Source organism: Festucalex cinctus, chromosome 2 (assembly GCF_051991245.1).
Source record: "Festucalex cinctus isolate MCC-2025b chromosome 2, RoL_Fcin_1.0, whole genome shotgun sequence".
Classification (NCBI taxonomy): Eukaryota; Metazoa; Chordata; class Actinopteri; order Syngnathiformes; family Syngnathidae; genus Festucalex; species Festucalex cinctus.
In genome coordinates, this window is record NC_135412.1 from 19,410,132 (window position 1) to 19,438,002 (window position 27,871).

The window sequence follows — 27,871 nt, forward strand, 5'->3', positions numbered from 1 at the left end:
ATAATACTAAAAATGATTCATTTAATTTAAAAGTACCACCGTGCATGTGTATACTTTAAGAAATCCTGTCGATAATCTGTATCGCATATTGTACAATTTGTAATTTTGTATTTAACATTTGGAAACGTGATGAATCGTCCAAATGGATGTAAACAAACAGTGGGTGGGAGCCAGAATCACTACAGGTCCGAAACAAAGAGGTTTTTCCCAACAAAATGGGAACGCCTTTGTCCCGCCCTCTTAGCGAGGTACGTGTCCGCCATTGGCCAGATTACGAGGACGCGTGCCTGCTATTGGCTGGGGGCGTTTAATGGTTGCCCGTCTGTTGGTTTTGGGAGTAGGAGCGTCTTTTGACAGCAGACTGCTCCGAGAAAAACGTTTCAGCAGCAATTTGTGGAATTGTGGGGTTTTGCCGCGTGGGAGTCGAGAGTGTATGAAGGTATGTATAACACAGAATCATGTTTATTAACGCTTTCCATGTCTTTTGGCTAATTTACTTGGTTTTGCACAAGGAGGTTGGAATATGTGACCCATTAGCACTCAGTCAATTTCATTCATGTTTGAGTGCAAGTGTCTCAATAAAAGCTGCAATTCAGAGTTATCATCTACAGTATAGTTATTTTTCTGGTTAACGGAAGGGAGCACCAAGGGAATATTATTGATCTTGCAATCATCACTTGCTCTAATTGGATATTCCTGATGTGTGTCACACATTAAAGTGAATGGTGCTTGCTTGCATGAAAAAGAATTGCAGTTCCTTCCCCGTGGCAAGCAAGTGCCATGAATCATCTGTTCTTCCTGAGTAACCGTAATAATCAATTATTGCTTTGAACGCACCCTGGAAAGGTTGGTCTTGTCTTTCCTGGTCTTGGGGGGAATGAAACAAGCACATAAGAACACTTTGAGGCCACCTTTTGTAGATTTAACAGGGCTTTTTCTTGAATTCTTGCAAGATTTGGAGTGGGATTGATATTTACTCTTGAGTGTTGACTCCTATGGTGTGGGCATCCCTGGAATGTTGGATGGGTTCGTCATAGAAAGTGAGATAAGTGTCAGGTAGCAAGGCAAAAGTGTTCCACATTGCCTGTAGCCTCCCCAAATACATACGCGAGAAAGTGGTTAACACTGTTTTCAGTGAGGGGCCTGGAACGAGTATATTTGCCACTTGTGGAAACTATCTGAGTGTTATTTCACACTGAACCTTCAAAAATCTTGTTGCAAATAATGTGACTTTTGGCCATTCAGCTAATTCAACCACAGGTTGAACCATGCAAGGAATTTGAGAGACAACACTCAAGTGCACTCACTTTTCTGAATTGGCAGACAGTGAGGCGACACTTTGAAGCATTGAACATTCGATACACGAACTCCTATCAGTGCAAGAATGTTTTGTTTTTTTTAACTTATTTATCTTATTCCACCATTAATTACAACATAATCTGTTTTATAAATTGCTTTTTGAAATTCCAAATTCAAGATCTATATAATATAGAATAGATTTGGCCTATTTTAGTATTGCATTATGTCATCAATATGATTCTCAAAAATTTGAATATTTCTGAATTCAGAAACAAAATTTAATGGGAACATACGAGAGATAATACTCATTCAAATGTAGACAAGCAGTTGGTTGCACACAAATGAAAACAAAACAAAACCAACAATTATAAAAGAAATCAAAATATCAAAAATGAATGGAAATTTCCCAAGTGTCAAACCTTTAACATTTATGCATCTGGCCTTCATTTTTGTCCACCATTGTGATAAAGGAAAGAACAATCAGAGTTAAGAACAAGTAAAAAAACAAATTCCATCCATGCATTTTTAATCAATTTTCTACTGTATAAATGGCACAGGCTGATTAGCAGTTTGATTGTTTACTGCGAATTTTTAAAGTCATGGTTTCAAGAACCACTAATACTGGTAGTAGTGAGCGCTTCTTTTTTGTTTTCGGAAGGGACTTTTAAACAGGGCACAATATGATTGGTTGGTTGCCGAGTTGAGTGAGATCTTTGAAGTTAATTGTCCCCAATTAACTTTTTTTTTTCCCCTTCTTGGTGAGCAAAATTAATTTGGGGGGACAAAATGGTGCCAGCAAGGACAACAAGAGTAGCCCATGGGTCTGTTCTATAAATAATTCACCAGTGATGGGACACTGTGAATTACTAAGAATTAAAATGGAAGAAGAATGTTAACATGTATATATTTATTAATTTAAACTTATGATGATGAACATTTTTTCTGTACCAAATATTGAATATTTTCCTTAAATATAAATAGACTGTGTTCAATGGGGACAGTTTTTTTTATTTACCCAAATATTTTTTTAAATGTAATCTCGGCCTTTCCCAGCTGAGTTTGTGCGACAGGACAAAGAACTGTTTACAGTCAACCACTGGTCAATTTAAAGTCTTCAATAAAAAATTTTGAGCGTGTTTTTAGAATGTGGGATGAAATCAGGGCGCATGGAGACAAACACCCCAAGCAGCCGAGAACGCCCCACAGAAAGGCTGAGGCCAAGAACAAAACCCAATTTGCTTAATTCCGTATAATTACGATTTTCGTTCTTCATTTCCTTTGTCTGATGCCTCTTGTCTTTTTCTCTTTTTTTCTGCCGATTGTGCACAGTAACAAATGAGTGACTCTTACATGTGTGTTGCTAGCAATTACAACAAGCGGTTGCGGTGGCAGTGATGAAACACGTTACGAAGAAAGATGACATCAGAGGCATATTTTAAGTTCAGGGCAACAATGATCTTAAGTATGTGTGGTGAAACTAACGCTCATCATGCTCTAAAATTCCCGGAATGCCTGACACATTGCATGAGCTCCAATCTCAGCAGCCTGTCCAGTAATACAATAATAGTATTACCATGACAACACAGGAGGACAGAAAACCCCTAATTAACATTTCTTCCAGATCTGATTTTTGAGGGAATGATGATGTATCATATTTTAGGTGTCCAGGACCTGACCTCACAACTTGCCCACATCCGAGCAGACAGTCACAAAGCATTCCTATGCACTCTTGCTATTAGGAGCTGAAATGAATCAGCCCGATTCACATCTTCACTTTAAGTGGAAGTCAACCTTAAACATTTCTTGACAATAATATGTGAGCTCACTAAACATGACATTCTGATTAGTATTACATTTGTGGAATATGAGTTATGAAGCAAAATCCAGCCATTTTTATCCATCTCAGGAGGCGGCCATTTTGCCACCTGCTGTCGACGGAAGATGACATCACAGTTACTCAGGGCTCAAGCAACAACCAATCACAGCTCACCTGTTTTCTGAAGCTGCGCTGTGATTGGTTGTTACCTGAGACCTGAGCAACATTAATATCACCTTCCGTCGAGAGCAAATGGCAAAATGGCCGCCCCCTAAAATTGATTAAAACGGCTGGATTTTGCCGCTTAACTCAATTTCACCAATTCCGGTCCTCGAGGTCCGGGGCGGAAACATCTAAAATATGCAGGACTCTATCTAACGGTTACCATATTTACACTGGTGGGGCTGCATTGAACATATTATTGTCAAAAAATATTTGGGTTGACTTTTGTTTAATTTAAAGCAGGGGTGTCAAACATAAGGCCCGCGGGCCGGATAAGGCCCACAAAGGGGTTTAATCTGGCCCGCGAGATGATTTTGTAAAGTAAAAAAAAAAAAAAAAAAAAAAAAAAAAAAAAGAGAATCGGCCACAATCAAAGCATATGAATTTGTAATTTCACAAGCAATCCTCAGATGAGCAATGCAACTTGTACACATAATTCCTCTGGATGTCATTATTTTACACACAATTTAAAGTTTGTTTAATAAATATAAATAAAAATAGAAACCAATACAAATTAAACACAAAGGTGCTGAATAAGACACACATTCAATGACCGGTACACGTAGGACAAGGATTAACTTCTTTATAATTCATTAACGGCTCCACACAATGCATTCTGTGAATAATATACAAGTATATGCAAAATAAGCAGATGTAACACACCCGGAACTCATAAAGGCAGAGTGTTGTCCCGTTGCATTTGCATTTGTGTTATTTTTTTGGGACAATATCTATACAGTTGCGTCCCGCAATTTAGGACTGGCCTGCAAATATCGAAAATCTGCGTAAAATTGACAGCATTTTTATTTTTATTTTTTTTAATCATATGCAATGATTTTACCAATCTGGCCCACTTGGTAAATATATTTTTGTCCATGTGGCCCCTGAGCTAATATGAGCTTGACATCCCTGATTTAAAGGAAACAACTGAAATGTCAATGCGAAGTGAGTTACTTGGGGTCCCTCAGATTATCCCTCCGATTATACGCAATCGCATAACAGTTGTTATAGTGGCTTGTTTGCTGTAATACTACAGTAGATTGGCTCCAACTACCGGAGCCAAATTGCCTGTGTTGTAACATACTTGGCCAATAAAGAGGATTCTGATTCAAGAACAACAGTTTAGTAAGGTTTAGCTGCTTGTTTCTCACTCATTGTGCCTTTCTTCTTTCTTTCTTTCTTTAGGAGGGGAAGATGAATGTGGAGGCTCTTACTCGAGCAGAGCTGCTGACACTCCTCAGTATCTTGGAGGGAGAGCTCGAGGCCCAGGAGGTGGTCATTCATGCCTTTAGGGTTCGTACAATCAACTCGTCCGCTATCCTGCCAGTGAATAACTGAGAACTGAGAATACATGCCAACTTTAAAGACTGGATTTAACCTGCCTCAGCATTAACTGGCAAAAAGAATGTCACCTCACCGAGACGTGACGCGTAAACAGGAAACCGAGGAAACGGCATGAGTGCAGACAATGGTGCAGGATTTTGGGTTCCACCAATGTCAACATTTTTGCTGTTTACTCAGTGAGGGGAGTGAGTGATTTGTCCTCAATTCATCATCTGGGAAAATTATGTGGCATGAAATGGAAAATTGGCCTTTACATAAGGACTGTAAGTTGTGGCAAATGAGCAGCACCCGATCTAAATGCAGACAGAGGCACAGTAATCATTTGTTATCAACCAACCAATCAGATCTCGTTTGAAAAAGTTCTCATACAGGCACCCGCCCACAAGGTGATGTTGACTTTGTGGTGATTTTCTATTGTACTGTACTTATATCCATTGTATAAGTTGATATTATGTAGTAAATTTCCCACACTTTTTCAATTCAATTCAAGTCAATTCAATTCAATTCAATTCAAATCAATTTAAAAGTCTTTATTTGTCCAAGGAGGGCAATTGAAGGCATGTAACAGGTTAAAAACAAACAAACAAACAAACAAACTAACTAACTAACTAACTAACTAACTAACTAACTAACTAACTAACTAACTAACTAACTAACTAACTAACTAACTAACTAACTAACTAACTATATTTATATTACATATTATAAAATATAAACTACATATACATTACATATTATAATATAAAAAAAAATATTAATCAAGATGCATCAGCTGTATATTAGCAGTTTTTTTTCATTTTTTTTAAAATATATTAATATACATACATATACATAAATATATACATACCTACTACTTATTGTGTAACGGATGTTAAAGGGGTAGGACTTGATATGTTTATACTTCTTCCTACTCCTTTTCGAACATGTATAAATGTGTAGCTAATGACTGGGTGAATCATTGCAAAACTGTTACGGTATTTTTGTTGCTCTAATGTTGTGTTGCTTTCTGTGTCTTGTATATTTTTTTTCTTTACATATGTACTTTTAAAATTACTCTTTTTTTTTAATATACATGTTCTAACTAAATTTAAAAAAAAATACAAACAGATAATGTACTTGCAAATATACAAGCTTAATTATACAAGCTTAGGGTGCCTAAACGTCCTGTTTTTCCTAGACATTTCCATTTTTTACACTCTGCCTGGGCAAGCTTTTTTTTTTCTCTATCTCTCTTTTTTTTTTTAAAATAAATTCACGAAAATGTCAGTTTTTCATTCACTGACAAATGGGAGGCGGAGACTGCACGGTGTTGACGGTGACTGCTAGATCACGGACTGCTCCCAAGTCGATCATGAGTGTATTAAAAGTATTTATTTATTTATTTATTTATTTATTTATTTATTTATTTATTTATTTATTTATTTATTTATTCATTCATTTATTTTTACAAAAAAATAGGTCAGCTTTTGATGAACCTCAAATCCTGAGCATTCAAATAAGGTCCTGAGCTGCTGTAACCTCACAAGCCAGATTGATAATTGTGATTCACTCAAGTGAGTTCTACACATTATCAATCTGGGACTCCACTCGGCAGATCCGTTCGAGAAAGGAGGAACATTTTGTACAATACTTCGAGCTGATTGGATGACACGGCATCTTGTGCGCATTTTTTTCGACCAATCACGGCACCGGACTAAAATATCGTCTTCGATCTCGTTTTGTGGGGAAGAGCACAAACATCTTTACCAGATCAAAATGCACAAAGTGCCTCTCGCTGTTCAACATTCAACAACAAAAAAACTGTGACTGAGTAATCCTGAGAGAACAGAATGAATTGCAGCGTTCATTCGTCTATGCTAGGTTTGTTTGAGTGATTCCGATGAGGACACCACTTTACAGTGATATTGACCCAAAGGGGGTAAATTAATACACACATGGATGCAAGCCCTTACATATGAGAACATAGTTTGAATCTCGTTGCTGAGGAACATTTTAGGAACGTTATTCCACACACAAGTCTGCCCGCTTGATCCTCCCTGTTGTTGGTTATTCATTCATGCTGAAGCAAGACATTGCTTAGCAGTGTTTTCGGTTGCTCCCATTGGTCTCGCCCCGCCGGGCCCATGATTGCTTCTCCCACTCTGGGCACAGCAGCGTCTCCATGCTTGGATGGAGCCATTAAATGCCACTGAATCCCTCGAAAGCACGCCGATGTAACCGGGGTTATAACGAACAAATGAAGCTACCGCAATTGTCTTGAAGCTTTTTAATCTTGGCTATTTGCGTCTTAAATGTCAGCAGTCCAGATTGGATGCATGCATGGGACAAGACAAAACTCAGAACAAGCCCCCAGTGGTCAAGCGTTCGACTACGCCAGGGGTTGGCAACAAAAGAGCCAAATAAATGATAAAAAATCTTTCTGGAGCCGCAAATATTTGAACATCGTGATGAGCGAAACAGTGTGTTCATGTTAGCCTAATGTACTGAATGCCCAAAGCTATTTAGAGCTGTACCCTAACAGAAAAATATGCAGCATCATATATATATATATTTATAATTTTTTATTTTTTTTTACTTTTCTGCCTTTCTGTCAAATTTCTGACATTTTTGGCCATTTTATGGGAATTTTCTGCCCCCCCTTCTTCCCTTTTTGATGTTTTATAACTTTTTTTTTTCTTTTTTTTTTTGACATTTTGTTTCTGCCGTTTGGCTATCAAAATGACATTTTTGAGGAACATTTGTGGTAATTTCCGAGATCTCTTCTTTTGTTTTTAGACATTTTATGGTTACTTTTTGAACATTTCTTTCCAGCCTTTTCTTAAATTAATTTTCTGACTTTTTTTATTTGGCAGGTGGACATTTTATGCTAATTTTCGGGATTTCTTCTTTTGTTTTTGGACAATTCATAGTAACTTTTTAAACTTCTTCTTTTCTACTTAAAAAAAAAAAATCTTTTTTTTGGCAATTTTTGAACATTTTAATGGTAATTTTGGGGATTTCTTTTGTTTTTCGACATCTTTTCATCAATTCTGACATTTTTGTCAATTTCATGAACATAGTAATTTTCAGCTTTTCCTCTTCCTTTTTGGACATTTTATGGTCACTGTTTGGACAATTTTAGGTCATTAAAAAACCTTTTTTCATCTACCATTCGTCACTCTCTTTTTCTGACAACTCAGAAATTTGGATTCTGACAACTTTTGAATATTTAATTCATTAAAAAAATCATTCATTAATTTAAAGAATATTTTATCAAAAAAAAAAACAAATGTAAAACAAAAATATTGATTTCATTTTTTTTTTTTTATTGATCCACATGGAGCAACACGAGAGGGACTAAAGAGCCACATGTGGCTCCAGAGCCATAGGTTGCAGACCCCTTGTCTACCATCTCCTTGTATTTCAAGCTTTGCTGCTTTCCTTTCATCCTCCCCCTCTCAATCATGTTAGACAGCAATATTCCACAGCAGCGCTCATAATTAACCATGACCCTTGTCCCATCTGCCCAATTGCGTACTCCCCACCCCCCCCCCACCCCCCCCCCTCCACACACACACACACACACACTCTAGTGGTCTCTGGTGGGCTGTTAGAGGTTGGGTGTTGACTCTGTGACGGATGTATGGTCTTCCGAAATCACTGGCTTCCGTCCTTTCCTCTGTGGCCTGTCCACAATATACAGGGCAGATGTTCTGATAGTGTTAAGGGTGCTACAAAAAAAATCTTTATTAGACTGGTTTTATTTTCATATTTGAATGTTGTAAACATTGAAAACATAATTACTAAAAGACCATAATATGAAATTGACTTTAAAAAAAAAAAAAAAGAGAGAGAGAGAAAAAAGAAGATCTTACTCAAAAGGTTTGGGGAAAATGCAAAGTTTTTAACGTGGAAGGAAGACTTGTACTTGAGGGAAAATTCCTGAGAACATGACACCGCAAACAGGTCATATTCCAGTGGGAGTGGCCTATTCTTTTGACTTGTCTTTATCTAATGGGGAAAGCAAATATCGTCTGTCTGTCCGTCAGGCATGAATGGCACAGAGGGCTTGTTACGTGGCTTAAAGGAATGCCGCTTTCAGACATGAAAGTGGGAACAGTTCTTTTTTTCAGATTTCAATCACGAAACATGAAGTTTTCAAGATTATCAACACCTTAGATTTGTGTGATTATGTTTCAGCCACAGCTTCTTTTTTTTTAATTTTCTCCATCATATCCTTTTATTAAAAAAAAAAGAAAAAAAAAAGTTTTTCCAAGTCCAGACAACTGCCTGTTTGGGTCAAATTACAATATATGTACCGATTACAACAATTACATTTCCAGTACCCTATACATAACACATCATAATAGAAACTGGTTTGCTTTGCATAAGAAAGTGTGAGACCCAAGACAGTAAAAGCATAATGAGCTGAAATTGAACTTTTAGTGGTACCTTGTGATACAAATTTAATTCATTGTACTGAAAGAAACATTACATTTGCTCTCCACATAACCTGTAAACACGGAAAATGCCAGCATAAAACATGACTGTACCTTAAGCTTTGTCCTTCCTCGTTGGGTTAAATTGATTGACGGTTGGCAAATTATAGCTTAATGTTGCATTAGCGCCACCAACTGATTTTGTCTTTTCACTGCAAGGAATTCAATGTGACTTGATGGCTAGATGTGAATTTTGCTGGCACCATCTAGTGGTAGGAGCCCAGATTTTTGCTTGTATCTCAAGACAAAATCTAAAAAAAAAAAACAAAACCACATGTATCGCCAGGCACCACTAGACATGATTGTGTTGAACTGGTTAACAAGAAAACATCAATGTTGAATGTTTTGTGTTTGGGTCAGCTGGAAAAAAAAAAAAGAAGCAAAGGCTTTACCTGATTTCCTGTTTTACTGTTTCTCTGAAATGAATAATTACTTGGATGACCAAAGTCTACCTACCTCCTTCCTCGTCGATAACACTAATCAGTTAAAGATTACTTGGTCGCAGTTTCATTCTATGTTCCCTGAGGTGGATTGAGGTTTATTGGTCTGATGTCTGTGTGCTACAGCAAGCAGAAAAATCTCCTTCAAATACTAAACACTGGAGATCTCAGTTCTCTTTCGGTCTCTTGTTTTATTTGTTTTGGCGCATAACAATAGGGCGTAGTCATGTTGACCCTGTCTTTAAATCCAGTCTGGTTACGGTTGGCGCGTTGATGTCATCGTCAGTTTTTCATGTGTACTATATTCCTGTTCTTGGATAAAAAACTAAAACTGGAGCATGTGATAATTGCTTAAAACCACAACGGAAGCAGTGTACATGCCACGGTCAGTTTAGTAAGGCCATTCTCATAGTGTCAACACATTATGATATCCTTGTGAGGATTTCAAATGACAGTAGTTTCTCTATCACTAAAACCACGTTTTTATCATCTCAGGGGTCGCCATTTTGCCACTTGATGTTGACTTAAAATGACATCACCGTGCCTTAGAGCTCAACTTGTGAGCGTCACTTGACCAAACCCAGAAAACAAGTGAGACGTGACTGTCCTTATCCAAGCCCTCGAAGAAATATCAAAATCAATAACGATATTGGCCCCATGCAGTATACATATCGCAAAGATGTGCAATACGTTTCTTATGAAATTGTATGCTTTTATCTGATAAGTTGAATATGATCTAAGGTACCGATAATTAAATCGAGGTATCTTATTTTGCCGCAAGAAAAAAAATGCAGTTTCATTAGCTAGGCTATTTGATGTAATTTCTTTAGGTCCATGTTAACAATCGCAATATATTAGCGACTGTATAGCATATCGCATGTTTTTCCAATATCACGCAGCCCTAGTTGTTCGTCGACGGAGGGTAGGGGCGTGATGTAGTGGACGATGAACACACCCTGCCGAATAGTCTTCATCGACAGGTATGGGGGTACGGATGATGAACAACATGCACCGAATTCTAGGCATGTAACGATATCCAAACATCACGATACTATATTATCACAATAATGTGGGGAGGTCAGCGATATTTAAAAAAGGTCACAATATTGTAAAAGGAATGAGCTTATACTAAAAAAAAGCACAATATTGTGCTTTTGTACATTACATCAATGTTATGTTATTATTATTGTTATGTTTTATTATTATTATGCTATTATTATTATGTTATGCTGTTAATGCACGCACACATTGTGTTCCTCCACATATTACGTTCCCCATTATCTGACAATTAATGTAGATTTTAAACATAGAAGGGCCACAACATCCCTAATGAAAATTAAATTGCACTAAAAAACGAGCCACCAGAGGGTGCTAGAACTGTACGAATGGAAATCAACGTGACTTTTTTTACAGATGTGTTGCATTTAAATATCGTGAACATGACGACGACGATATTGTGGCACTTTTAATATCACAATATCACAATATTGCGCTTATCATTACATCCCTACCGAATTCTATTCATCGATTGGGTGGAGGGCACCAACGTCATGCGTCGAATCCTATTCGTTGTTCAGCAACGGGGGATGGGAGTCACTCACTGGCCGGTCACATTACTACTCATTGACTTGGGAGGGCGTATTTTGGCAGGAGGTAAGAAAAGACGAGTGGCCCGCCAGACTTATGAAGCACCGGGGGAAACCCTGCCTTGTAAAGGACTGCTTTGCTTTTATGATCATGACGCCCAGTGGTCTCTTTGCAACTGTTTCGACAAGGAGTAGGCAGATTCTCAATAGTTGCAAGTCTGAAGGACTTAAGATGGCACACTGAAAGCAAATGCAGCATGTTAGGCAAACGAACCCCCTCTGTAGCCTGGCACAAACTTGAAATGTGCAACCACAAGTCGATTCAGGCCCGCTCACACGAAAGCCCATTTCAGTGTATCCGCACAAGTTTCTTCCCGTTTGGGCAGTCCGTCCACACGGCGGCTCGGTTTCGGAGCTTGAAACGATCACTTTTGAAACCGGGCTCCAGAGTGGAAAGATTTCAAAACTACGTTCCAATGTGGACACCATAGCAGAATAGCTACAGTCTGTCAACAACAATGGCGGATAGCCGTGTCGTCGTCGTTTTGCGCAACCTCCTTAGCTTGTTTATGCTTTTACAACAAAACGTTTTGCGTGATGTTGTACTTGAATCACCCGGCATTGTCATTTCTCCTGCGTTGTGTTCGTCTCACTGATCTGTATATATTATTGGATAGCCGATAGTCCATACACGCCCGTGCAAGCCGTTGAAGAAACAGGACAGCCATATTATTCCTCCCATCTCGCGAGCAGACTACTGTTTAAACTACTTTGAAGACTCCTGTTGTTTCTACCATGTACTGTCTCACATGTTCTCTAATTTTGATACTGTAAATGTATAGGATCGTATGCCGAGAAACGTTTTTTTGGAGGAGTAATATGGCGGCCTCGCGGCTTTAAACCGGCTATTCCGATCAGTGGTTCGTCTTCTTCGCTGATTCTTCTTCTACACTTTCCGTTAACTCCCTGTGGCAGCACTACAGCGCCACTCCAGACTTGGCATATTTATTACAGCCGTTAAACATCCTAGGCGTCTTCTTTTGGACACTCACATGTCTTGAGACAATTCTGTCTGTACAAGATTTGTTTGCTTCCGTGTAAACGGGGCCTCAGTGACACTCACAGCAGGTGCAGCTGTATCCATTCATCCAAATTTATTCGTTAATGCCTTCCAAAGTATTGTTCAGACGCAAATGAAAGGCTTGACTGTACGTATGTAACAGGAGAAATGCGCGATAATAACGACCATTCTCACCGATAATGACCACACCAGCAGCAAAGTTCATTGTTTGTCAGTCTTGACACGGTGCCACTGAGGAAACAAGACTCCGTGACCGCTCTCGTCTCACGCAAGGCTGTGATTGTGCCTGCAGGCTCGAGTTAACCGACTGACAACGGATCCCTGCAGGTGTAGGTCGTCAGGCTGTCAGTCACGTGTCACATTAGTTGCCGGATGTGATTCAAGCTGATGAAATGACATCCCAAGAATGTGTAGCATGCCCATTCCAGAGGCAAAATTATTCCAGGAACTAGTGGGTTGTTTACATTCCTGCGGGAATAATTCAAAGGCCATAATTATTGTTCGGTGTTGTTAGTGAAGACATTTGTCGTCAATGGCTGCAGAGAAGTGAGTCTTGCAACATTCTCGTAAAACAAAGTTAGTATTTTGGTTTTGGAAAAAAAAAAAAAAAAAAGCACCACACACATGCTCAGTGTGATCTTGTAATTTTACTCAATTCAGTAAAGAACAACTTGTGACTGATCGATTATGAAGAAAATATTCATCACAATTATTTTGGTAATAATTTAAATTACGATTAGGACGCTAATTTATTTTTTGATACAAAACAAGAAAATGTTTAAAGGTAAAAAATATTAAGACAAATACTGAAACACTACAATTATGACACAAAATTATATTCATCAAATTTGTTATTTTAAAATTAAAAAAAAGGTGCAAATCAAGCAACTCAAAATTTGTATTAATTTTTTTACGATGATGCTGATTTTTTAATTGTGGAGTGTAATAATTGAAATTGTAATTGAATTTTGATTAATTGCATCGCACTAGAACAACTTGCTCACAGGTAAACAAACATACTATGGAGCACACACACAAGAATGAAAAAGGCAGACATTGTGCACCCGTCCTCAGATTGAAGCCGAGTGGGTCAGACAAGGAGACAATGGCTGGGACTGAAGGCATTGAGACAGCGTCTTTGTGCAAGTCCTCTAATCTCTTCTTTTTGGGCCACATTCTTTGTTCAGCCACAGACAAAGATTCAAATGTAGCGTCTTTACTGTTGCCCCGAGGGTGTACAAGTGTGTATTGTGATTGTCAGCAAGCGGAAGAAAACGACTGCCAGAGTGCGACATTTCTGAGAAGCGATGATAAATTGGCGGAAGAATTTGTTGTATGAGTGTTTGGGAAGGAGGACGATGGCGTGTCCTGATTGTATCAGATCAAGAGTTAAAATACGGTTTTTCAGTGTGACCTAAAGTTCATTTCTTGTCATCTTAATATTTGAACAACCTTGGCTCATGCAGGATACAGTATTTGTCAACTTTGTCTAAATGATATCGACTCTCTTAACGATACAATCAACATCCGTTTGATTTCAAGGCCCGGTCATTCACCTCTGCGTCTCTGGGGAGGAATTAACATCTGCTTTTGGAAGGGGGTGTATAACCTCACCTCTTTTGTGTTTTGGTTGTGGGGAAAGACCATCTGCTTGTGCTCACACTTTGCATAACATCGATGCATTGATGTCCTACACGCACGCACACACGCACACGAGAGGGGGGTAGGGATTGGGCTGGTCCACGAATAGGGAAAATCTGTATAGAATTGGTCTGCTTTAAACAGATCTGATCATCTGGTTTGGATCGTCAAATATTGCAAAATCTGTGAACGATCAATCAACGACATCATTGATCGGATCCGAAAAAAGAAAAGAAAAAAAACACTCCGGCAATTACAAGCTCATTCACTGCAGGGATGTTCTGGCTGCCATCGTTAATAATCTAAAGTTTCTCAGTATGTACAGTCTGTTTTGTTTTGTTTAGTTTGTTTGTTTGTTTTACCAAATATTTTTTTTAATAATTTTGAGGTTTTAGGTGGGTGTGTCGGCTTTTTCCTCCCCATTTTTTGTTTATCAGGGTGTTTGGGAGAATGTTTTGGGTTTCCCAATGCATTTCAATAGTCGTCAGTTTATATGCAAATTTTGGCTATTTGTGGGCCGGGCCGGTCCCAATCCACCACGAACAAATTGTTTAAATAGATTTGATATTTGAATACATTTTCTGATTGGGTTGGTGATTGTTTTTGTTTTTGTTTTTTTTTTTAACTTGCTGATCAGCTCTGATCAGCAATTGACATTAATTGAAAGGTGCTAAGGGAAAAATATCATTTATACACTCGAATAACTAAAAAAAAAAATATATATATATATATATATTTTTTTTTTAATGTTGCTAAATATTCAATATAGAAAAACAGAGGGTGGGTGGAATGGGGAAACCCTGCTGAAAAAAATCCTCCACCTCAAAAATCCCCCAAATATTAAATAAATAAATAAATAAATAAACACTTTTCATAGTTTACAAGAAATTTTGTTTTTATGTACAGAATCCAAGTTTGAATGTACTACAATTTGAAACACACCTTTGCTATGTTAACACAGAGATGATAAGTGCAATAAATATTAGCTTTAAAACACTTCTAGGATAATGCACGTATGAACAATCCAACAAAAAATGAGGGGAATTCCATGTGGTTGGCTTCCACACTAGAAGGGGTACAAAGTAGTTCATTCCGTGCTTTTCCTGACCACAAAACCACATTAATAAAGGATAGTCCGGAAATTTCAGCATGGATTGCAATTGACCTTTTTGATTGGTCCAGTTTCGGTTTTGAGTCGGATTACTCTCATCCTTACAGAAGTCCTGAGGTATGGAAAGTGGTTGACTGAACTGGAACTGTACCCAGCTTTCTACTGCACATCACAATCAATGTATGAGAATATAAGTTACGAAACATCACAAGATGAATTTTTTGTGTGTCCTTTAGGCTCAACACAAAGAAGCTTTCATCCAAGAGCGTTATGGCCAGTATGACCTCAGCGATCCATTTCTGGCTTTGCAACGGGACAGCAAAGCAGCAGGGAACCAAAACAAACTCGCCCAGACTCATGCAAACCTGCCGGGGCAAGGAGTGGGCCCGAACCCTCTGGCTGTCCTCAAACTGGTCATGGCCCACTGCAAGAGGATGCAGGAAAGGATGATGAGACAGTTGGCAGCGACTGAGAGCAGACACAGAAGGGTAATCGATTCACGCGCTTTTTTCAGGTTGTAAAACGCTCGCCCAGCTGCACTTAATTCAATTTGCGTGTGATGATGATTCCAAAAATTCAGGACGTGTCACAATGAGGGCCGTTCAATAGCCTGGTTGTTTGTGTAAATATGCATTTGAGCGCCATGTATTGCAGTTAAATTCCTCCCCACCCACACCCAGGGTTAGAGGGATATAAGGCTTACATGAGTTCTGGCAGGTTCATGGGAATTTTCCATCCATCTTTACATATTTTTTGGTAGCACTTATCCTCGCTAGGGTCACAGATGAGCGGGCATGACTTTGGGTGAGAGGTTGGGAGCACGCTAGACGGGTTGCCAGTCAATCACAGGGCACATACAGACAACCAACCAATGTAAAACATCAAGCACCGTAAGAGGTTGCATCAGTCTGTTACTTGTGGCACAGTTCTTAGGCTGGGATTCCAAATCCTGGCCTCCTTTTCCTTTGCTCGTGAGGATTATCTCTGGTTACTCTCACATTCCAAAAACTTGCTACCGTGGTTATTTGAGAATTTAATTGCCTGTAGGTGTAAATGTTTGTTTCGATGTGCTCTGTGATTGGCTGGCAACCAGTCCAAGGTGTGCCTTGTATGTCACCTGCAAAAGGCGCCAGCACACCAGACCCTGGTGAGGCTTAGCGATAAAGAAAATGGCTGGATGATGGATTGTTACCGCCTCCTAGCAGGTAATGGTGGCAATGGTGATCTAGGTTAAAAGTTAAAGGCTAGCACAATGGAAATTGCATCTTTAAACCAAGAGTGCCATCTAGAAGAGTCACAAAAAATCACAAGTGCTTCATGAAGCTTCGTTTTCCCCTATCACTAAGCAGGTATATCTTCCATTGATTTGTATGTTTTATGAAGGATGCGTATTCTGCCAAGGAAGGTCATATTAAATTTGGTCCTTTTCGTCCTTTTCTGTCTTATGCTGAGTTCACACTAAAACCGAAAGGGTGAACTGGAACACTTCCTTTGCGAGTTTTTTTGGAAGTGTTGCCGCTCATTCGTGCTTTCGTGCGGACCGGAGCGGAGGAGGCGTGACCCTTGGTGAACAACGACCGTAGAGCACTTTAGCGAGTCAACAAAAAGTGAGCACCGTCGACTACTTCCACTTCTTTCCTGGGACTATACAGCCGTGGCACTATTTTCTCCTTTTTTTGAGGTACGTGATAGCACTTTCAGTTGCGGCAGTTGCGTTAAAAACAGCTTTGGCGTGGATGTTAAACACTGCTGCTACCTCGGTACAGTTCAACAGCAAGTAAATACGCTTACCAGCACTTATATGCTAGTTCTTTGTTCACCATTTTGTCCCGGCTGGTCGTGTTGTTGCGCTCGGGGTGACAATAGAGAGGACGCCGTGTGTCGACGTAGCCCGTACTCGAAGCCGATTGGCTACCGCGAGGCAAAATCCGAAAAAAGTTCAATTTTTTTTTAACTTTGGCGAATATGCGAGTGTGCGGATTTTCGTTACGAATGTGCGGATTTTCCCAGCACGTCAAACGCGTCCTCCGCGCCGCCCCACGCACTTTTGTTCCGGTGCGCGCGAAGTCCATTGACTACAATGCAAACGCCTTCCCCCGCTTTTGGTGTGAATGCAGCATTACTCTGTATTGAAGCGGGCGCTCTTCTGCTTTGATTCACTGTTCTCATGTTTGTGTTGACAGATGATCGCTGATCTCGCGGAAGAAAAACTGCGACAAGCCCATGAATCTGCACAGAGTGACAATTTCTCCTTGATACTGCAAACAGAACGAGATGAACTGTTGCAACAGGTGCTGACCCACATAATACTGCAGCTATGGATGTGCTAGTGTTCAAGGTGCCAAAGTATTCAACTTGCTGATACATGATCTCGCAGAACCGACGAGATCGTGTTGCTTTTATTTTTCTTTTTTCCTTCTCTTTTTTTTTTTTTTTACGCCTGCCTGTTTTTCTTTTGAACCGAAAACTTTGGTTTACTGTAAAAAAGCAGGGAAGTCGCAGGAAAGCATCAGTGGGGCGCCATTGTCTCACTCAGTGGGGTGGGCAGAGCTTTTAAAGTTCAAGATCATACACAGGCACCATTATGCACACGCACATGGCTGTCGGAGAGGAAACAGATGAGGAAGAGGCCATTGTTTAGTTGTCCTGGCTGGAGTTTATGACCTCAGGAAACTTGAGCTAATGGATCGACATGTCTGGTCAGCTCCAGCGCACATGCTCGAGTGCGGCGTCAGACTCTACATTAGGGTCTTACGTAAGACAGTTTTCCTCAGCCTTTCCTGTTTGGAGTATCGTCCATTTTATACCTCCAACAAGCTGTTGAAGCAAGATAGTCAGTCTTTAATTATCCACAAATACATATACAAGCCAATAGATTTGTTATCAATGTTTTATGGCCACTTACAAAAAATAGAAGTACGTAAGGGCCAGTTATGTTTTTTTGTTTATTTTAACTTATTAAACATGCTCAAGCCAATCAAGCAAGTACACATTGTTCACATTGTATACAAATTGTTTATATCATGTTGTTATATTGGAAAAAACAAAAAACAAAAACCTATATGTCAAGGCTTTATGTTAAAGGTGATAAGGCAAATAGTTTTGAAATTTTCTTTTAAGGTTTGGGGTGGCCCGCCGCAGCCCTGAATCCCATCTTCACAAACAGAACCAAAACAAGACCAATCTGTAGTAAGATGACCATACTTGAGGGTCATGTAATATGTTCACAAATTGTAACTTGACACAACACAAAAAGTAATGGAAACCATTTTAGTTTCTGTAACCAAATTATCTTTATTCTCCACAGAAATGTTGTTACTATTTTAGCTGTAAATGTGTTTCTGTCTTTGCATAAATGATCTAGAAAAGCTTTATTAATAGAAGTAATGGTACAGTAGTCCATCCACATCACTCACGTCCCTCCACTTTTCCAACACCACCACCTTTTTCTTTCTTTCTTTCTTTAAAAAAAAAAAAAACAGCATTGTGAGCCATAGCAAATGTTATTTTCAATTTTTGCCGTGGGCCGCTAAAAGACAGTGGGCGGCCACAAACGGTCCCAGGCCCTAGTTTGGATACCACCGTTTTATTCCAGATTTTACCACGAAATATCCCTGCAACTTGCAAGTGTGAGTCATTAATCGTAAAAGAGATTTGTCAATGTGCCCACATATAAATGATTTTTCTTCTACCAAAAAAAGAGGACAATTGAAAGTCAAGCAAAACTGAATTTCAAGAGATACCTAATGACCACAAAAGCTGTTTTAAAGCAATGGATTAAAAATAAAACTACCATGAATCCCACATAACTTCTGCACGTTAAACTTCAAACAATCAAAATGATCTAATATGTCTGCTCTGTATAGAAAGGTGTCTGGGTGTGTGGTGGACTTCTTCTGTCTTATATACTAGCTGTAACAAAATGTTGTGTTCCGGAGGCTGGGTAAAAGGCGTTACAAATAGTTTAAAGCTTCTGACGTTTTCTGGCGTCTTCCCTGCTAAATAAACCAAACACGGCAGGACAGAATTTCAAGCTCTTTCTCGGACGAGGCTCGCTCGGTTTCACCTCTCTCTCTTTTGCGCTCATGACATGCGCAGTGCACAAAACACTACAGCATGTACTGTAAAGCTAAAATACCCGAAAGTAATAATTCACAAAACAAACATTAGTCAATTGCAAGTAAATAAAAAAATACTAATAAGCAAATAACGTGTTACACTAGCCAATGCAAAAGCAGGGTTATTCTGCCCCCTTGTGGCCAATAGCTACCATGTTTCACTCACTGATGCCCTTCTCTCCCCCCCCCAGCTTCAACTTGAGCGTGCAGCAGTGCAACGGTTGGAGCGGGAGCAGGATCAGGCCGTGAGCCAGGCGGAGGAGTCACTGAGCCAGCAGCAGCAGCTTTCATCCACTCTCAGCCTGGAGCTCCAGAAAGCCAGCAGCCGAGCACAAGAGGAGGCGCAGAAGGTCTTAGAGCTGCGCACTCTGCTCCAAGAGGAGACGGGAGCGGTGGAGAAGCTACGGGTGCTCCTCGAAGAGGAAAAGAGTAGGGCAGCAGAGCTCGAGGCTCAATCCAAGAGGAAGCTTGCTGATTTTACCAGCGAGCATGAGCAACTGAAAGCCAGGCTCATCAAAGAAGAGGAAAGGAGTGAGGAACTGAGGAGACAACTTGTAGATCTGAAAAAGAGATTGGCGAGGACCAGTGAGCCCAAAGAGGGGCCAAAAGAGGTGGTAAAAGAGTCACCCACTACGATGATAGCTGTCTCCACCTCCGTTCAGACCGAGCCTGATGGTAAAGTAATTGTCCCTGTAAAAACGTCCTCAGTGTTAAAGGTCAATGGCCATCACAATCTCAAAGAGACAGATCCAACTCAGGATGGGAGAGGAGCAGAAAACGGAGAAAATGGGGCAGGAGCAAGCTTACTTTCTCCTCTCAATCCTCAGACCGTTCCTCACTCTCCCTCCAGCACCGCCTCCTCATCCCTCTCCTCGTCTCCTGTTTCCTCGCCCGTTTTAGCCAAACATTTCAACAGCCCTGGTTTCCACCAGTCCTCCTACCAGGCGGGAGTCAATCAGAGATTCCAAGCCGCCAGACACAAGTTCCAAACCCAGGCGGAGCTGGAGCAGCAGCAGCACGGTGGCCCTCTTTCCCCCAGGGACCTCTCACCTACCACCTCCTCTTCCAACCCTCCGCCAGAGCACAGCGCAGCCAAGCAGCTGGCCCGCAACACCGTCACGCAGGTGCTGTCCCGCTTCACCAGCCAGCAGTCTGGTGTCAAGATGGTACCGATGAGCAGTTCTCCGTTTGGTACAGACTACCGGAACGTCGCTGCATCGCCTACTGGGGGGAGGTCACCTTCCGGTCCGCTGTCTCCAGGTATCCGCTCCCCTCTCACCCCTCGGTCGGAGAGGACTCATCCTCCTCCAATTCCTCCCAAGAGGCCAGGCATGAGTCCGACTCCTGGCTCACCAAGTCATTCTGCTCGAACCAGCCCGTTCCCTGAACTTTCAGGGAACTGCAGCAGCGGACAAGAAGCAGCAACAGAACCTGACTTGGTTTTATCTTCTAGTAGTTAATGTCCACATCATACTGTATTTCTACTTGCTCCATTACATGGGTCATGTAAAATTAGGGTGGCCAGATTTCTCGTTTTGTACGGGAGTCGGGACATTCCAGTTTTAAAGGTATAATGGAGCCTTGTGTAGTGCACACATGCTGGCGGATTTCACCAACCCCAATTTTTTGTCCCTTTTTATGCAGAACCCATCCTAGCGGTTTTTGTTGTTGTTTTTTTTGTCATGTGTATGTCAATCACACAGTTGTCATACTAATTTAACTGTTAAATTATTTCCTGTTTACTTACAAATTTTCTCATTCGCATCTAATCAGTAGCAAGCGTGTTTTCTTTCTTTCTTTCTTTCTTTCTATTTTTTTTTTTTTTTTTTAGCAAGCGTGTTCTTGTCACACCAGAAATAGAACGAGGCCACTTCCTGCTTCTGTGTCTAAGAATCATGGGAAATGTAGTCCTACTGCTGCCACAGCAAGCTGAGCTTTTCTGGCGGCATGTTTCCAGTGCGGGAACGACGCCCGGTGAACTACACAGCCAGCTTCAAATAAATGCCAATTAAGACCTTGCAAAAAAAAAAAGTTGGATAATGATGAGTGCTTTGATTTTTTTAGCACTGTTGAACTATCAACCAAGATAGAATTTAGCATTAGCTAAACTAATAACAAACCCCCACCCCCAATGAAAGGATTCGGTGCACATTATTTTCTGTTAAATTGTCGCAGTTTTTAATTTAGAAAATCTGGTCACCCTATGTAAAGTCCATCAAAATTTTTGCACAGTTGCCTCTTTGGAAGGGCTGCACAAGCAGGCATAGACGCATAGTCAGGGAATTAATCTAGCCTTGGCATGTTTAGACTGGAATGGATGGCACTGGCACCAGAATAAAGTGCAAGATTAAGGAATCTGCTGTGATTTGTGCTGCTCACTGTGCGCGTTCCTAACATTGCACAGAGTATAGATTCATGGGATGATAAAGGACGTCCACAGATGACTTTAACAAAAACACATTCCACCGGGAGCGATTTCCCTGCTTGCGTCATAGCAGGCCACTACGTCACTGGAACTGTCATTTCTGTGAGACTGTTGAGAAGGTACCCCGGTGTGCTTCTCAGAGTGGACAGCTGACCCTCTCCAGATGTGTTATATTTGATGGGCACCATCGCACAAGTGGCATGAAGAAAGCTGCACATACACTGGGATGTCTAGAACTTGAAAGTCTGTGGCATTCACGCACAAGTTTTTGTTTTTTTTCTTCTTTCCCCTCAAAGGATTTCGCCAATTACATAGTACTGTACATTTAAAAGGCTTTGATCCAAAACGGTTTTAGATGTAGATGGAACAAAAATAAAGTAGATATTAGAATGAAAGTAGTTGCCACCGATCCATAAAAAGAAGTGAAATGTTTTATTTAAAACCTAGTACACTGTAAATCAAATGCAGTCATTTTAACATTTTTAATATTACACCCCAGTACGTTTTTTGGCCTGTTAATCAGGGATACTGACTTTAACCAAATCGAACACATGATGTCATATTGATTTCTGTGACTCACTTGTCAAATGCATTGTACTGTACTGTGTTAACAAATTTTGCTTTACCTTTGTTAGCAACATTGACTTTTTACTTAGCTTACCAACCAAGAAAGAGCACCAGACCGTCTGAGAAACATTTGAAAAATGTTCTGTTGAGTTAGATTTTTATGCTGATGGAGTTTTATTAAACAGTTAAAAATTTAAGAAAACAGAGCTATCGCTCAAAAACTTTGATAGGAAAAGAAAAAAACAGTTTTGAATTCTGCATTGAAAAATTGGTTAAAAACAGCTGTCAGACCTAACTCAACAAACATGGTTTCCAGCTTGATCACAAACGTAACACGAAAATGGAAGTAGACCAATTCCTGAGGTTGTATAATTCAATATTCTATCCAATACTTACACAAAATATAATAAACTACAATTCTGTGCTCACTATGTACTAAACGTTTGTCTTTTGATACAGATGCCAACCATATGGCTCTTGCACATGTAAAATAACAGCAATACAGCAAAGTTATTCTGTCCTTTAATTCATACAACAGAATGGGGCAGTACAGGCGACACTTCACACACAATTGGTAGCCGTCTGAGGGCTTAACATAGCATCCATCCAAAAATGTCTGCTTTGAAGTATTGGTATACAGTTACAGTTTGATGTGGCCCTTCAGAACTTAACATCTTACTTTGCATGGCAACTGATTTATGTGCACTTAGCATTGACCAACACAGTATGACAGTACAGTATTTCATGACTCCAAAAGAAAATAGCGTATTTAAATAGAAATGTGCATTCGTGGGTGAGAGAATGGAGTTCTTTACCATAGGAAAGAGATTTTGGCAAATGTTTTTTTCCTTTTCATATTTTCATTCGTAACGGAAAGACAGCAGTGGCGGTGATGGTGCCAATGCAAGAGCACATTACAGATGGATACGCGTTGTCTGATTTCAGTCAACACATGGAGGACAGCTTAAAAAAACGTTCCCTTATTTGACAGACGCTACATGGAGGTTGACATGGCAGGAGCAGACCTATGCAAAGGATTGTGCTACTTTCTGTTGAGCAAACTCAAAATGTCCAACTGTTGAATTTCACCACTGTGATGTCAATAAAGGCTTCTTGTTCTTCCTTGTCCTTACATCATGTTGAAATTTTAAAACAATGTCAGTCACCTCACAACTCATTTGCAAATGCATGCCAACCACCATGAAAACATACTTTGCTACAAAACACTTTAATGTTCTTAGTTTCTCACCACAAGTCTTTCACAATTGACCAAACTCTCTTTCTTAGATAACAGATTTTTTTTTTTTTTAATACTCAGAGTGCAGCCCTGTACCCTGGCTCAACAATTCTGACACACCACACAGCCACAACCACTTACTGCAAACTATGACGATCTCCTTAAGTACAATTCCCCCCCAATCAGACATGCATATGTATTACAGTCTGCTATTCTTCGGTTTTGATGAGTTTTTGTTGATTCCTTGCCCCAAACTGCTATCGTTTTGCTTTGGTAAGTCCATGGGTACGATTAGGTAGGACCAGTGGAGCGAGCCATCATCTCCCTGGCCGGTACCCGACCTTCCACTAGACATTCTGCATCTCCTTGCCAATTTTGTAACTTAGGATTTTATTCCAGTCGATCTTGGTGCGCGTGACGGGCAGCTGGCGGCGGAGAGCCTTAAAGGTTGTATCAGACATGGCCTGGTAGTTTTCGCTGATTGCAGTCTGGTGACAAAAGTGCAAGAAATGCAATACATTACATATTCTATTTTTGACTTCAAGGTCATCATTAATCGAACTGCTACCCAAGATACAACGAGAGCAGCTCACCTGGTAGTCATTTTCGGCATTCTCAATAATGTCAACAAATCCCTTCGCTGTTTGAATTTCATTCTGTTTGAAACACAACAAAGCCATTCTATTTACAATCTTAAACCAAAAAAAGAAAAAACATCAAACAAGGCAAGTATCATCATTCTGAAGTACTGGGCTAATGGTTTACTTACAGTCACAGATATTGATTGCTCTATCTCCTTATGACTAACAAGTTGCACATTCCCATCTTCATAGTAGTGCACCTACAAACAGGAAGAGCAAGGCCATCATCTTGAATTTTCACTTTTACCTAGTTAACAATTCAAGCAAAAAGGTACACTGAGGCTAACTCACCTGGATTTTCAACACTCCCACAACCTGTGCAGTGGACTGGCCAATGGTAAGTTTCCACTCTGACCTACAGCGACCATTCCTGTTTGGCAATCAAAGAACCATCATTATAGTTAGTAGCGACACAAATATTTATAAACCATTTCACTGACCTTAAATGAATGAATGAATGAATGAATGAACGAATGAATGAATAAATAAATAAATAAATAAATAAATAAATCTCTTATTGACATCTTATGCAGTGGCTTACACATACTACAGTATATGTCAAGCTATATATATAACTTTTAATATAAGATGGTACCAAAAGTTTTTGGGTTGAAACTGATGTCCCTCAATGCAGGCTATAATCGTTTGCTGGCCATCAACAGTTTTTCCATACACCTGTCAACCAAACAGTACACAAGGAGGAAAAAGCAAGGTTATTCTAGTTCACGAAAACAAACAAAATACAATGCAATAATAATTAAAAAAAAACAAACATTTTCATTCACAAAATAAAAACGAAAATGTGTTAAAAAAAGTAAACAACATTTTGCTTACAAAACTAATACAATTTTAGAGAAAATGTCCTTTGTTTTCATTTTGTCAATTAGTTTAGTACACAGCTCAGCCCAAAACGCGGTGTGCAGTATTTTTTTTTTAAATTCATATATGAAATAAATAAAATTAAAAAAAAATATTCAGGTTTACGGTAATTTGTACTTGGCCACAGGAATTCAAGCCAAAAATTCACTTTAGCAATTGGCAACCTGGCAAACAAGGGATAGAAAGTGAGACCATCCAAGTTTTATTTAAGACTCAAGGGTTGTGAAACATCTAACTTTAGAAGCAGTATTTTGCAGTGCACTTACTGTACCGCAATGTCTGTGGACTGTTATACATTACCAGTATTAGACTTGTGGACAATTCTTTTTAAAATTCCAAAACTATCCTAACCCGGGAGAGAAAATGTGTCAATGTCGTTTGTGGTGCTTGGGCTCCAAAGTCTAATTGTTCCATAACCACACTTGTAGTAACTCAAAGCACTTATAGCTCAAATCATCTTTCCTCATTGAAGTGAAGTTCTGCCCCACATTGGGCTCCATTTGTTGTATGTGCCTTGGCCACCAGAGGGCAGTATTATAAAGACATCCAGGTAAAGTTTGCGTCAGTAAATTGCAGTTCCGGTAATATTAGTATTTTATTCAGAGATGATAAAGAATATATGCCTTTAAGTATTGTTATATAGTCTATACAAGATGCTATTGTTATTATTCATATATTGGTTATAACACCACAATGCAGACACAATTTGTTCGCTTGTGTGTGATTTTTATTTTTTGCATTGTGTGCTGCTAGCAGTGGTGTAAGCGAGTTGTGCATTTCTCCTTGTTTAATTTAGCTTGACAACGGCTTTTAAAGCCTCTTTGAAGAATTATGCCAAATTGCGGCTTCTTGTGAAGTGAATTAAGGCGAGTTGGCTGCCGCCCTCAAGCATCTCACGTTTTTGGCCGAGCGATGGCTCTGACTGTCCAAAAACTCGAATCAAGGTACCATTCTATTATTTAACTAACTCACTGTGCAGACTCCGGTAGGGTAGTGCTCTTTGACGTAGGCACTCAGGGCACTGTCACAGGAATCCCTCCAGGCTTTCAGAGATGCGTCTCCCTCATAAGGCTGCACGTCGCTCACTTCTTTCCGAAGGTGGTCATAGCGGAAAGACAAGTTGTTGCGAGGATCCAGGAAGCGCCCCTGACCCAGGTCACCATGCTCTGTAATCAGGACCTGGGAATAAAACAAAGGAAGGTAATATAAATAAATACTGTCAAACTGTGTTTTTGGAATAAAGAAGGAAATATGGTGACACATACGGGGTCTTCGTAACCATCCAGTCTGGCAGGTGTGAACTGATCCATGTTGTACTGGGCAAAGGAGCTGGGCAAATGATTTCAATCATACAATTAGGATGTTGTGATGTGATGTGTGTATATCTTGTTCCATAGGCCACAGTAACGTGCTCAAATGTGCCACCACTTTCCTAATATTAGTGTATATGAAAATACATGGTACTTACTGTGATGCTCCCTCCCTGAGGAGGGTATCATTGTCAAGAAGAAGCCGCACATCTAGACAAAAATACATGCTGCCTTTATCACCTCACCTTGTAAATGGAAATGTAGAAGCCCAAATCCCAGGAAATACCCTCCAAAATGCTTAGAATACAAATATGTTCAATATGTCTTAACATTTCAAACTGATTTGCTATATTATAGGGCTGTCACTAACGACTTTTTTTCAAATCAACTTTACTTCTCATATTTTTAATGACTAATCGACATTTTTATGTATTTATTTTTTAAAATGTTTTATGTATTTATTTATTTATTTGTTTTAGTTTTGAGGCCACAAATGTTGAACATGTGTTCAATTGAGTGGATAATCTGCATATAAATACCCATTGTTCCTTATATTTCCTGTACAATAATAGTCTTCAATTTACAGTCTAACAGCGGTGAGTTTGCACGCACGCACGCACACACCCACACACACGGTGCTCCCCAACTTGTCAAGCCCTCCCTCCGGGGATTTTATTTATTTATCTATTTATTTGACGCCGAGGGGAATAAGCTCTTCTTTCGCGACCAAGAGGACCTGACTTTGCGATTAGAGCCGTGTTTGTGACTGCCAATTCACCACCGAGGGTCAGGGTGAGCGGAAAAAGTTTGCCTTTTGCGTTGCCGTGATTTTGCGGTACTACGCGCGAAGCTAACTCCCAGTGAAATGTGTTTGACTCGACAAAACGGCTATCACGACGCAGCAGCGAACTGGTCGTGCACATTTGTGTCATTCATATACGCTTGTAAATGTCTCTAAGCAATCGTGGTATTCACGGCAGGCCAAGAATTTGTCATTCCGAGCGTTCACGGCAAAATAACGCTAGCAAGAGATTTGCCGGTCGCAGCAAAATAAGTAACTACTGACTCATAGGAAGTGACAGTCACACAATTAAGCTGCTGCCAAGCGCTACACGAGGGAGCTAACGAAATGACAATATTACAAGCATTTCTGTAACATTATTGTCATGATTACATTTGTCTATCCATGACATGCTGACTCCAGTATTGCATTGCTCCGGCATCCATAAACTGTGTCGTCGAATATGCCGCCCCATTCACTCGGCAGTTATGCCGCTGTACTGATCCATGAGCGTTTTATAGTCTTGGTGTATCTTTGCAGCTTATGCCAACTTTGTGAACATTTTAATTGTTCACCTCACCAAGCTTGGCAGTAATAACGTGCATGGTAGCTTGGGTGACGCCGATTCAAAGTCGTGCTGATGACTTTGTCTTACAACAGCCTGTACCCCTGTCCTCCTATACATTCGCTTTTCCTCCATTTTAAAATATTGCAACCTGAGGACATAATCATAACTAATAAATATTGTAAATAGCGTACGAGTGTACACGTACGCTTGCAGTACAAGAACTGTATGCTCGCAGTTAGGCTAATGGCGGCTGTGCAACACACCTCCAAATTTAAACAACCAATCAGACCAACCAAACAGGAGTCATTTTTTTACTCTGTCCGGCGT

At 39.9% G+C, this 27,871-nt stretch overlaps 2 protein-coding genes across 2 annotated transcripts in view; one reads left to right on the top strand and one right to left on the bottom strand.

Moving 5' to 3' along the window:
* cttnbp2nlb (CTTNBP2 N-terminal like b) lies at window positions 1–23,047 on the top strand. Its single transcript, XM_077513534.1, has 5 exons — window positions 1–439; window positions 4,523–4,630; window positions 15,255–15,506; window positions 17,202–17,309; window positions 19,328–23,047. The coding sequence occupies exons 1-5, from the start codon at window positions 311–313 to the stop codon at window positions 20,594–20,596; spliced, it is 1,866 nt and encodes a 621-aa protein (XP_077369660.1). The 5' UTR covers window positions 1–310; the 3' UTR covers window positions 20,597–23,047.
* Window positions 22,634–27,871, bottom strand: part of capza1b (capping actin protein of muscle Z-line subunit alpha 1b) — a 7,068-nt gene continuing 1,830 nt past the window's right edge. Inside the window, exons 3-10 of the mRNA XM_077513537.1 lie at window positions 26,354–26,405; window positions 26,151–26,214; window positions 25,858–26,064; window positions 24,602–24,681; window positions 24,298–24,376; window positions 24,135–24,206; window positions 23,959–24,021; window positions 22,634–23,853 (exon numbers count right to left, since the gene is read on the bottom strand). Of these exons, the coding sequence (XP_077369663.1) occupies window positions 23,713–23,853; window positions 23,959–24,021; window positions 24,135–24,206; window positions 24,298–24,376; window positions 24,602–24,681; window positions 25,858–26,064; window positions 26,151–26,214; window positions 26,354–26,405 (758 nt within the window). The 3' untranslated portion in view covers window positions 22,634–23,712. The remainder of the gene's footprint in view (window positions 23,854–23,958; window positions 24,022–24,134; window positions 24,207–24,297; window positions 24,377–24,601; window positions 24,682–25,857; window positions 26,065–26,150; window positions 26,215–26,353; window positions 26,406–27,871) is intronic.

Excerpts from the sequence above, each read along its gene's own strand:
- cttnbp2nlb (XM_077513534.1), top strand. The coding sequence starts at position 311 with ATGGTTGCCCGTCTGTTGGTTTTGGGAGTAGGAGCGTCTTTTGACAGC. Across the intron at positions 440-4,522 it reads GGAGTCGAGAGTGTATGAAG|GAGGGGAAGATGAATGTGGA; the intron begins GTATGTATAACA and ends TTCTTTCTTTAG. Across the intron at positions 17,310-19,327 it reads GAGATGAACTGTTGCAACAG|CTTCAACTTGAGCGTGCAGC; the intron begins GTGCTGACCCAC and ends TCCCCCCCCCAG.